Source organism: Lissotriton helveticus, chromosome 1_1 (assembly GCF_964261635.1).
Source record: "Lissotriton helveticus chromosome 1_1, aLisHel1.1, whole genome shotgun sequence".
In the NCBI taxonomy this organism is placed as follows: domain Eukaryota; kingdom Metazoa; phylum Chordata; class Amphibia; order Caudata; family Salamandridae; genus Lissotriton; species Lissotriton helveticus.
In genome coordinates this window covers 2,078,606,905-2,078,619,657 of record NC_136057.1, presented here as the reverse complement: position 1 = coordinate 2,078,619,657, position 12,753 = coordinate 2,078,606,905, and the positions used below count along the sequence as shown (strand labels likewise).

The 12,753-nt window shown below is 43.3% G+C and overlaps 1 protein-coding gene across 1 annotated transcript in view; it reads right to left on the bottom strand.

The window, feature by feature from the left end:
• The window catches only part of ZNHIT6 (zinc finger HIT-type containing 6), a 360,433-nt gene extending 358,101 nt beyond the window's left edge, over nucleotides 1-2,332 (bottom strand). The window contains exon 1 of the mRNA XM_078645491.1: nucleotides 2,137-2,332. Coding sequence (XP_078501617.1) covers nucleotides 2,137-2,234 — 98 coding nt within the window. The 5' untranslated portion in view covers nucleotides 2,235-2,332. The remainder of the gene's footprint in view (nucleotides 1-2,136) is intronic.
• Nucleotides 2,333-12,753: the final 10,421 nt, after the last annotated feature.

Below are 12,753 nucleotides of genomic sequence, written 5' to 3'. Positions count from 1 at the left end.
ATCCAGCACAGCATCAAAAATACATGAGGTAGAGGCCAAAAAGACAGGGGAAACCATGCCAAAGATGCCAGGTCTAACACCACATATCTCCAAATTATGACCACCATTGGTACAAGAACAGTCTGGTGCAAAGCCCATACAAGGATGCCATGAAAATGTCCATCCGTACAGGGAACTCATTTGAGAGATGAGGCTGTCAATGTGTACTGATAATTAGACAAATGATTAGTCAATTTAATTTCCTACTTGAATGTCAGGAGGGCACAAATAAAACCAGATTGTTTATAGACAGCCTATGAGCTAAAGGCCAATATTACACGTCTATCATCAGTTCTTAGCAGCCAATAAAGACATCAAGAGGGTGATAACTTACACATTACAAAACATATTTAGTGTTTTCCATGGTCAATTCCTCACTGCAGAAAGTCAGACTCTGAGAAGCAGTAATGATACTACTATACAGTGGCAGCTGGCTTCTATGGAGAGTGATGATAAAGGCACACGGGTGGTGGGAGTGTGCATGTACTATCACGTATCACAGATAAAATAAAAACTCACTTATCATACATGCTGCATGCATGACACACCCTCCTCCTTGCTCCAGTCCAGTGTTCAACGTGAGCCCCAGCCAACTCCCTTAACCAAACCTGGCGCTACTCTCATGTTGTTAACCAGCATGAGAGAAGTGCCAGGATTGGAGGAAGCGCCCTCTCTCAGCGCTCCAGAGAGCACTGGAGGCATGTGATAGCTCTCAACCCAGCTGTCTTAAGACAGCTGAGCCAGAGAGCTTGATAGTGCCCATGTCTGGCTGACCATCGCAACACAACCGGCCAAAGGGACATGCGCATTTTAAACTTAAGTGCACTGGCAACCTACCACTCTTCCCTGCTGTCACTTCGCAAGCCTCGCCCCATTCGAAAAATTCGGTTCGGGATGGGTTGATGAAAAATAAAATGGTAATAAATAAATGTTATTACCATTTTTTAATCTCTGGGGCTTTTAGGGGCATTTTAGTTGGCGGGCAATGCTCCTGTGCTCCAATGGAGGAGCAAACCCTGCTACTATCAATAATGGAACCACGAATTTCGCAAGGATAGTATGTAGAATTTGTCAAACTCATTACATAGAATACGTCTGTTGGGCGTTACTTCCAAATCTAATAAGCTTCACATTTCATTCAGTCTGGAAAGATAAAATTCAGTTGACCATGGGAAAAAACACAAGTGCAATTTAGAGACAGAAAACGGACTGTGGTCCTTTCACATAAAAACACCCAAAAAGTGAACGTTACTTACAGAGCTTTATAACATCTTGCGTAAAGAATAAGATCGTATCAAAAGATTATTTCGTAGTTGTATAAAGATAATGATCCCCATTTGAACACACATGCTATTTACCTGTCTAGAATAATGATCTCCATGTAAACACACAGCGACCACAAGAAAAGTCTCAACGACTAATACAAAATCACAGTAACACAACATTTCTGTGATGTCGCATATGTCACACTGTTGCGTACTGCTCATGAAAATTAAACCACCCACTTATTTTTTTAAGGGCATTGTGCACGCCCTTAACAGAAGTTCCCTGAATGAGTTAATTGCACATCTGCATAGTATGCAATCACTGCGATTAAGCGTTCTGTTTCCTTGTCGATATTTTTATTATTATTTTAAGCAATGTCAGACCCGGGTATTTCAATACGTTTTTTTCGCAGCATTAAAGAACTTGTATTCCGGTTTTATTCAACTATAAAACCTGGACAACTACCACAAAGTACTGAAATACTTAACATTGATAAGCCTGCCATTCCCCTCATCACCTGGAATCATGATTCTAGAGCGTTCGGTTCCTTGTAACTTTTTGATAGTTTTACATATCTTACTGAAATCATGAGTGATGCGATGTCACTACGAGATCCCTTTTCATGTTTTATTATTCAATCAGCTCTGCAAGATGGGCGAACAGAGTACTACACTGTGGAGGGATGGCAGAGGCACCATCGCAGAATTTCTGGTCAACAACCAAAGTGTAGTAGACCACGAGAGTCGACGGGATACGGACCAGCATGAGCACAAGTGGGTGTCGCAAAAGGAATGGGGAGACTCCTCCATCATGCCCCATGTTCACCCTCACCTTTGCAAAGAGATTTTACGCTTGCGTCCGATGATGGCCGCAACTCCTGCCTCCCCAAAGGCTGCATTAGGCAACTCGAGCATCTCTAATTCTTCCATTACATATATTTCACATCAATAAAAATCCAACAAGCTGGAGCCCATGTGGGATTGGCACATGCTCAGATGCGCAACATTCTGCCACGCCCCTCTTTCTGGCTACGACGGTCCCATTGGATAACATTCTGCCACGCCCCTCTTTCTGGCTACGACGGTCCCATTGGATAACAAGATCTTCAGGTTTCGTGTTCCCATTGGTAGATAATGCCCATGAACGAGGGTACGGAAAAACGAAAGCAATAGAGAGGAGAGACGTGCTAGAGCGCCATCTTCCGGTAGAACAATCGCTGGCGCAAGACTGTGACGTAATTACTATACGCCGTCCTAACATTATTGCAAAGGGTAGTCAGCGTATTTTTGGGTGTTAGTAATGTAACCGTATCTTCTGCCTGAGTGCGTTTCTCATGAAATAAAGACCGACATGATGGACGCTGGACAGAGTTTTGCAAATTGTACGTATTTGCGATTAACTAATTTGAGAAACGGATTAATTATGAGAATACGAATTAAGCATTTCTCTATAACGAGAAAGTCTACCGATTACAATTTTAAAATAATTTTGAGCTGGTAGTTTCTTTTCCTACAAGTTACCTGCCAAGTGGCTGTTCTAAGTATATGTTTAATTTGTTAATATCGTATTCTTACGTATGGAACAGAGAACAAAACACTAAAGTGGGGAGAGGTATCTTACACATGGTAGCATGGCTCAGTACCCCTTTATTTTTTTTTTATTTTTTTATTTTATGCGTTTTTATATAGCGCGGACTTTACCCAAAGTTGTCAGAGCGCGTCACAATAGGAACAGTAATGATACATGAGGAGAAAATTACAAGTGAACTAATTACAAAAGCAAACGTTGTTACATGAGGCAAGAGTGACAAATGTGAGCAAACAAAATACAAGAGGTAGCAAACGGTACATTACAGGAGGAAAACGTGATGTGTGCAAGTTACAAAAGCGTACAAAGTACAAGAGGTATAATACTGCAATAAATGGTAGACACTCAAACACAAGAACAACCGTTACGTAGCTAATGGTGGAACTTGTGCAAGTTGTAGTAAATGTCCTCTCCACTATTCCTCACTAGATAGACTGTACTATGTCATCTATGACATCATAGAATGCCTAGGTGACTCTCTAGCTCACAGTGTCTCTCTATACCTGACTGTGACAGTTGGTTAACTCAGGCTGAGCTGCTAACAGCTGGCTCCTGGTGGGGTCTTACTTCTATACCTAATATCTTGGAAGGAACTTACAATAAAAGAACATAACTCTACAGTGGACTCTTCATCATCCTTTACCACAGTTTGGCGACGTTTTGAAGAGGATGACCCTACGTGTAAACTAAGGACAAAGGCCACTTAGCGACGTTTTGAAAAGGATGAACTTGCGTTTAAACTAAGCAAGCAACTACAAGGAAAGGAACCCATACTTAAGCAAAAAGGTAACGCCCAGCTGACCCCATCAGTGTCCTGTTTCACCTGGACAGCCTGCACCCTGGGCACGTGTTTTTACTTCGATGTTCGTTTGTCTACTGACAGCCTTCAATGTGCAACCTAGACGTTTTTGGGTTCTAAGAAACTCTACAGTAGCCTCTGCCTACTCTGCTTGTGTCTGTTTTGTTTGTAGGAACGGGTGCTTATTATTTTGTTTGAAACCTATGCACTGTTCCTGCACCTCGGAAGTCTGCTGAGAGGTGTCACATGTACACGAATTGGTGTCTACACTTGTGTCTACACAGGCATTTACTCCAGAAGCATCTTATCTGAAATCAGAGGCGTCGCTTGTACACGAGTTGGTAGGAGACAGACGCCGAGTTTTGTTTGTGTTTGAAAGCGATTCCACTTGTGCAAAACATTTGAGTATTGACAAAGCAAAATGACGAACTTGAGGATACTATCTACAGTGGGAAAGAAGTTGAACGTTTTACCGATCAGTGGGCGCACTTTTGTTTATAGTTGTGCACTCATGATGAAAATGTTTTCCTTGTGGCAGTTGAACCGCCGTATTTCTAAGGAAGTCACGAGCTCTTGCGCACAAACATTTTCAACGCACACAACCTTACCGGTCTCCTGGTGCCGACTTCTTTCTACTATGACGTCTGAACCTTTGCCACAGCTTGTCGCTGCTACTTTGCCACGTTGTTCAGCACGCATTTGCTGCGAACCATCCGGCATGAACGTGACAGCGTACTGCCTTGTTGATTGAATTCACCGCGCAAGTCTGACAGGTGTGGAGAAATACATTTGGTGCTACGAAAGTGTTTTCGTGCTGGGAAAAGGATGTTCTGCAAATGTAAGATCAGATATGTGTTCCATTCGAGTATGGATGGTTCACACGGTTTACCTAACTTTACAATCTCATGGTTTTATTCATCATTTGAACACTGCAAGTTTTCAACTTTTCTCAAGTCTTAACTACGTCGCGTTGTACAATCGATCCTTACCAACACCTGGTGCAGTCTACAAGGATCCCGGGTGAGAGATCGCTCACCGGAGCTTGTGTTAATTAATTAATTATAGCAGCTAATTTACCACTGCATATTTTTTTTTAACATAGCCTTATTTTCAAAGTAGTGTGTGTTTTTATTGTGGCAAATTTGTGTGTGTTGCTCTTATGTAAACTATGTATTCAGCGTTGGGTGAAGTCCTTGTTGGGTGTAGTTGGGTAGTCAATGCTCATTCGTTTTTTCAAGGTTAGTATCCTGAAGTGTCTTAAACTGTACCCCACTTAGGGGTGGTTGTCTGTTTGTGAGTAGTCCATGCCCAATTTTGTTTCCAGGACCACTGTCCTGCGGAGTACCCATTTAAGGGAGGTTGGTATTTGCGGGTAGTCCACGCCCCATTTTTTGTCCCAGGGTTATTGTCCTTACCCTGCGGTGTACCCTTTTCAGGGGACATTGAGTGTTTACGGGTAGTCCATGCCCTATGTAGTTGTGTTTGCGGGTAGTCCATGCCCCGTTTTTTTTGTTCCCAGGACCACTGTCCTGCGGTGTACCCTTCTTAAGGGAGGTTTAATCTTTGCGGGTAGTCCACGCCCCAATTTTGGCTCCCAGGATTATTGTCCTGCGGTCATTTTTAGTCCCAGGGTTATTGTCCTTACCCTGCGGTGTACCCTTCTTAGGGGATGTTTAGTCTTTGCGGGTAGTCCACGCCCCAATTTTGGTTCCCAGGATTACTGTCCTGCGGTGTACCCTTTTCAGGGGAGGTTGGTGTTTGCGGATAGTCCATTCCTCATACTCTCCGCTATCCTCTGCTTTTGGTAGAGACTGTTTGTACACTTTATTCTTGTCAAAGTCTACCTTCTTGTAACTCCTGGCCAGGGTTTCATGTTAATAAGACTTTGAGCTGTGAATTTATCACATCTTTAGTGTCAGCACGTCAGGGGAATCTCTAGTTCTTTGGAAAAATTGTTTTCTTTGGTGAATTTTTGTGAAAGGGGTTTGCCTCCTTAGGATTATCTTGAGTGAGTTCTAACCCTATTTTGTCTCTCTCTAGCGTGTCCGTTTACACTCACTTTTTGTTTCCAGGATATTTACCCTGTGGTATACCCATGTATGGGGAGGTTATGAGTGTGACCACTTAGCTTAGCTGCTTTGGTTCGTTAAGGGAAGGGGATGAGGCATATAGTATTAAATTTAGTTTTCTTTGTTCACATTTCTGCTAATGATACCTCATGCTAATGTTATCTCTGAACATCTCATTTAGTGAATTCATGTACTTTTCTACTGATGTTACATTTGAGGTATTTTGCCTATTGTGTTCTCTGTTCTGTTCCTATTCCGTAAGAGAAGAGGATGTGTAGTAAATGTCCTCTCCACTATTCCTCACTAGATAGACTGTACTATGTCATCTGTGACATCATAGAATGCCTAGGTGACTCTCTAGCTCACAGTGTCTCTCTATTCCTGACTGTGACAGTTGGTTAACTCAGGCTGAGCTGCTAACAGCTGGCTCCTGGTGGGGTCTTACTTCTATACCTAATATCTTGGAAGGAACTTACAATAAAAGAACATAACTCTACAGTGGACTCTTCATCATCCTTTACCACACAAGTATCTAAAGCAAACAAAATATAAGAGGTAGCAAACGGTACATTACAGGAGGAAAACGTGACATGTATGCAAGTTACAAAAGCGTACAAAGTACAAGAAGAGGTATAGTACTCCAATAAATGGTAGACACTCAAACATAAGAACAACCGTTACGTAGGCAATGGTGGCACTTGTGATTTGATTTGATTTGATTTTAAATTTTATTAAGTGCAGCGAATGCCCGAAGGCGTCTTGGCGCTGGAATAGTCTGCGGACTAGAGTACCAACTAGATCCAATTCTGAATGCCTATTTCATTTTTAAACAGCCAGGTTTTCAGCTGTTTTCTGAACATCATCAGAGAATTGCTGTTTTTAATCTCTATGGGAAGGGAGTTCCATACCTTAGCCGTACCAACGACAAAGCTCCTCCCCCCCAGCGTAGCTGTCTGTACCTGGGAACTACCAATAGTTGAGACTGTGCTGATCGTAGATTTCTAGAAGGTAAGTATTTCCTAAGAAGTGTTCTGACATAGAGGGGTCCTTTCCCCTGTAATGCCTTAAATGCAAGGCATTGCGACTTGAATATAATTCTCTTGCCCACCGGCAGCCAATGGAGATCCTTCAGTCGGTACGATATTGGTTCGTATTTGGGAATGTCCAGTATCAGCCTTGCTGCTGCGTTTTGAATTCGCTGGAGTCTGAGCAAGAGCTGCGTCTGAAGCCCTGTAAACAAAGCATTTCCGTAGTCCAGCCTCGATATGGCTAATGCAGTAACCACCGTTTTTAACGCATCTCTGGGAATATATGGACGAATATTCCTGATGATTTTGAGGATCCCCCAGAAGGTGGAGGTAAGTTTGTTAATATGCGATTCAAAGGTTAGTCTTTGGTCAAATATGACCCCCAGATTTCTCACCTTTGCTACTGATACTGGGCAGTCACCCAAATCATCCGGCCACCACTTTGGGGACCAGAAGGGAGTATGGTTGCCTAGTAACAGAACCTCAGTCTTCTCGCTATTTCATTTAAGACAGTTCTTCTGCATCCAGGAATTAATCTGCAACATACAATTGTTAAAACGGTCTGCCGTCTCCTCAACATTGTCTGATACCGAGATCACCACCTGTGTGTCATCAGCATATGATATTGCAGCGAAGCCATAGTGCCTGATGATTTCTGACAACGGGGCCACATAAATGTTAAAAAGTGTGGGACTCAGAGATGAGCCCTGAGGCACTCCGCACGGCAACTTGAAGGATTCGGAGGTTTTGCCGTCCATTTCTACCGCAAATGTTCTATTATTTAAGAATGACGTCAATAGCTTAATTATTTTATACAAAACAAGGTAACCCAAAGGTATAGCACTAGGGACCTTGGGCAGTAACGTATTACAAAAAACAGGGGTCCCTAGTAGTTCAGGGATCTTTCGCAAAAATGATAGACATACGCTCAATAGTATGTATGACCTTTGTCCAGCCGGACAGGAATTTTAATTAAAGTGATAAGCAAGAATAAAGAGGATTTTTTACATAGTGGGTGCAGCCAGCAACCCACAGGGGACAAGACAAAACAAGGGGATGGGGTTAGAACGAACAAGGCGGTCTGTATACTAGTAGTTCAGTGAACAGACACAAATACATTGTAGAAGCATCATTGTATACAATTTATACTTTTCATTTTACATATGACGCTAAAATGTCGACGACGTTTCGATGCCTATTGTGAAATGAGTGGCATCATCTTCAGGACAGAGAATAAAAAAGCTTGTCTTGAAAATCTTTAGGCAATTTTTGGCCAGATTTAGGTCCAAACATTGTTGATTTCCAGGGGGTGGTGCCCAATATCAAGGGACATATGGTGGGGTACTCAATTATCTGAGCATTTTCCAAACCAGGGCAAGAAAGCCTCTTCATAGGAGACCGGACCGATCGTGTCTCATTCCTGGTTGGATTGCTCGATATTGGGCACCGCCCCCTGGAAATCAACAATGTTTGGACCTAAATCTGGCCAAAAATTGCCTAAAGATTTTCAAGACAAGCTTTTTTATTCTCTGTCCTGAAGATGATGCCACTCATTTCACAATAGGCATCGAAACGTCGTCGACATTTTAGCGTCCTATGTAAAATGAAAAGTATAAATTGTATACAATGATGCTTCTAAAATTTATTTTTGTCTGTTCACTGAACTACTAGTATACAGACCGCCTTGTTCGTTCTAACCCCATCCCCTTGTTTTGTCTTGTCCCCTGTGGGTTGCTGGCTGCACCCACTGTGTAAAAAATCCTCTTTATTCTTGCTTATCACTTTAATTAAAATTCCTGTCCGGCTGGACAAAGGTCATACATACTATTGAGCGTATGTCTATCATTTTTGCGAAAGATCCCTGAACTACTAGGGACCCCTGTTTTTTGTAATACGTCAATAGCTTAATGGCACTAGCTTGGAACCCCAGTTCTGCTAATCTTTTGATCAGAATTTGGTGATTGACCGTGTCGAAGGCCGCCGATAGATCTAATAGGTTCAAGGCGCCCTTCTTACCCTCATCTAGAGTTTTTCTTAGTTCTTCCGCTGCCATCACCAATGCAGTTTCGGTTCTGTGACCTTCCCTGAAGCCATACTGGGAGTGATCTAATAGTTCACCCCTGTGCGATAAAGGACATAATTTGCCCATTCATCAGCTTTTCCAATACCTTGGCACCAAAAGGGATCCTAGATATTGGTCTATAGTTTTTCGGTTCTGTTGGGTTCAGGTTCTCCTTTTTTAGTAGTTTCGCTAGTTTTCTGACTGTACTGAACAGCTCCTTGCTGGAGTTTCTAGACTCCAACATTTTATGAGTAAAGTAATTACTTTTCTCAATTACTATCGTCTTTTTATACTCAGATAGACTCATCGCATACTCTCGTTTCCTTGCCTCTGCATAATCTATTCTCCAAAGTCTTTCCAATTTTCTGCAAACTTTTTTCAACTCTCTTAGTTTGTCCGTGAACCAGGGTTCAGATGGTTTTTTCCTTTTTGATCATAGCCTTTTATTCGGGACCGATAGGTCCACTGCCGCTGTGATCCAGGAATTTACTTCGTTGACCATGTTGTTAACTCCCACAACGTGGGTCGTTTAGTTGTTTCCAGCTGAGTATGAAAGTTTATGGGATTGATTTTGCTCCAGTCCTGGTATACAACTGTACCAGGACTAGTTAATGGTGTTAATAATTGGTGGGTGTCCTGTACTACAAATACAATTGCTTTGTGGTCAGACCAGGTCACTGGGGTGACTTCCAGTATTTCTATCTTATTGTTGGAGGTAAATATTCCGTCTAATGTGTGTCCTGCCTTGTGAGTCCCTTGTTTGACCAACTGTTTTAGGGAGAAACTGGCCATTCCATCAATAAATGTGCTAGTGTTATCCTCTATCTTCTCCAGATGATAGTTAAAATCCCCCAAGACTGTATAATCGGCACAATTTACACTATCTTCTAGAAAAGGGCTAATACTTTCCAGCAGCGAAGCTAGGGCTTTTGGCGGACAGTAAACGAGAAGCCCTTTAAAAGTGTAATTATTGTTAATTTTTATTTGAAAAGGCAAGGTTTCACAGTCATGCGAGCCCGTGCCCATACCTCCCGTTATTTTCAGGCCTTCTCTTGCAATAACTGCCAGTCCCCCTCCTCTTTTATTCCTTCTATCTACTCTGATCATTCTGTAGTGGGTGGGGAGCGCCAATTGCAAGTCAGGGTCAGAAGTTGCGTCCGCCCAGGTCTCCGTTATAAAAGCAATATCTACTTGGAGAGTCTGTATCAGTTCTGCCATCTCAACCCCATGTTTCACTAATGAGCGAGCATTGATTAATACTGCTTTGATCCCAGTAACCCTCTTCCTATCCAGCTTGGTCTTTTTAATATATATATTGCAACTGCTAGGTAGATCATGGCTGAGCCGTATGTTACAATGCTCACATGATTTCGGTTCTGTCCTTAAGTCGGGGAATGTATATCCACAAAGTCTGGATCTTTTTTCTAGCAATAGCAATTCCTCCCGCATAAATACTATCGGATTAGGTGCATTACCTTTAAAAAGGCCAGGGGTTTGGGCACTAGGCGCGAATCTGGCGTGGACGGGCACAGACGGGCTTGCCTTAGGCGTGCCTTCAGTGCGCCCGCTGTGCGCGTCCGCTGCGCGTTCGCGCTATTGCCATTTTAATCCCCCACGCCTGAACCACTATCGCGCTCTCCCGACTCCACCCAAGATGGCGGTGCCGCGTCTCCGAGCGTCCCCTTCTGCTATGAGAGCCCTTCAAGGCGTCAGCTCTGTAAGTTTTCCGGTATTTACTATGTTACCAATTTGACCATATGTTTTGTCATTTAAAATCAGCCACAACATTAAAAACGCATCAGAATAAAAAGTTTTATCGGTACCTAGCCTTGCATCATGGCTTCTCCCGGCTCACGCCTTAGGAGGACAGTAAAAACTAAGGCAAGCCCGCTCATGACCTCCCCGCCTTTATCCCCCCGACCTGAACCACTAGCGCGCTCACCCGACTCCACCCAAGATGGCGGTGCCGCGTCTCAGAGCGTCCCCTGGTGCTAAGAGAGCCCTTCAAGGCGTCAGCTCTGTAAGTTTTCCGGTATTTACTATGTTACCAATTTGACCATATGTTTTGTCATTTAAAATCAGCCACAACATTAAAAACGCATCAGAATAAAAAGTTTTATCGGTACCTAGCCTTGCATAACGGCTTCTCCCGGCTCACGCCTCAGGAGGACAGTAAAGACTATGTGCAAGTATCTAAAGCAAACAAAATGTAAGAGGTAGCAAACAGTGTGTTACAAGAGATAAGTGACGTGTGCATGTTACAAAAGAGTACCAAACACAGGTAGAAGGATAATGCTGCAATACTTGCAGACACTCAAAACACAAGAACACACTGGGAAGGCACTTCCATAGTCATGGAGAGTAGAATTTTCCATGATGGAAGGTATTCCTTCAGATAATAGAGAGGGCGTGAATTAAATTTGGAAGTGTCTTTGAAGGAGGAGAACTTTGAGGTCAGTTTTGAAGGCCTGGGAGGAGGTGGTGGTCCGGTGCTGAGGCGGAAGTGAGTTCACGCGTTGCCTGAAAAGGATTGGGCCATCGATCTTTCCTTCTTGAAAGTGGGAGGTTCAAGCAGTAAATTTTCCGCATTATGTGATGGTCTTAAGCCTCCAGAGAGTTTCAGTTTATTCGCCAGTTAGCAAGGAGAGGAGGAATGAAAGGCTTTGTGGGTGATACAGGCAGTCTTGTAGATAGCTCTTTCCTCGATGGGAAGCCAGGGGAGGGTGGATAACATGGGTATGATGTGGTCGCTTCTTTTGGCCCCAAAAATTAAACAAGCTGCTGAATGGAGAACAGATTTAAGAGGGGACAGGTGGGATTTGGGGAGGACAGTAAGAAGAGAATTGCAGTAGTCCAGTCTGGAGAGGACCGGCGATTGGACAGGTTTTTACGGTCTTGCTCCGGGAAGAAGCAACAAATTCCCTAAAGAAGGCGCAGTTGGTATCGAGCAGACTTTGCAATGGAATTGATGTGGGAGATTAGATTGAGTTTTTTTGTCGAGTATGACACCAATGGATTTTGCTCTGTCGACAATGATGGGTTTATTGTTAAGTAGATTCATCTGCTCCATCCATGATTGAACCAGGGGAGGAGAAAGCGAGGAGGAGGAAATCAGTTTTGGAGGGATTCAGAATCAGTTGATGAGTTGACATCCAGTTTTGAATGGAGTCGAGAGTAGAGCTTAGGATCGAGAGATCGTGAGTGGAGGCAACCTTGAGGTAGATTTGAGTGTTGTCTGCATAGAGATGATAGTGGATACTTATGAGATTTCCCAGTGGTTCTAAATAGAGATTGAACAATGTGGGTGCAAGTATAGAGCCTTGAGGAACACCTTGACCTACCGCCAAAGGAGATGAAAGACTGTTCGCTATTTTGATCATTTGGGATCTATCAGAGAGAAAGGAAGCAAACCATTTAGGCGCAGTGCCCTCCATGCCCATTCTCAGTTGGAGAGTGTTGAGGAGAGTGTTGTGATTGACAGTGTCAAAGGCTGCAGAAAGGTCAAGGAGAATTAGAAGACAAGACCCCCCCAATCGAGTATCTGCAGCGCGTCATCAATCACTTGCAGCAGGGCTGTTTCAGTGCTGCAGTTTTGGATGAAGCCAGACTGAAAATTATCAAGAAGATCATTGTCCTTGATATGACAAGAGAGTTGTTTCGCTACACATCTTTCTGTGATCTTCGCAAGAAAGGGTAGGTTAGTGATGGGGCGGAAGTTGTTGAGGTCATTCGCATCAGCAGTGGGTTTTTTAAGCAGAGGGGTGACCTGCCCAGTTTTGAAGGAGACAGGAAGGGAGCCTTGACAGAGGGAGAGGTTGTATACAACAAAAAGATGCACACAGTTCCCCTAGGGAAGGGTAATAACGTAGTGAAGTGAACTGTCTTCCTCTCTTCATGGGGTAC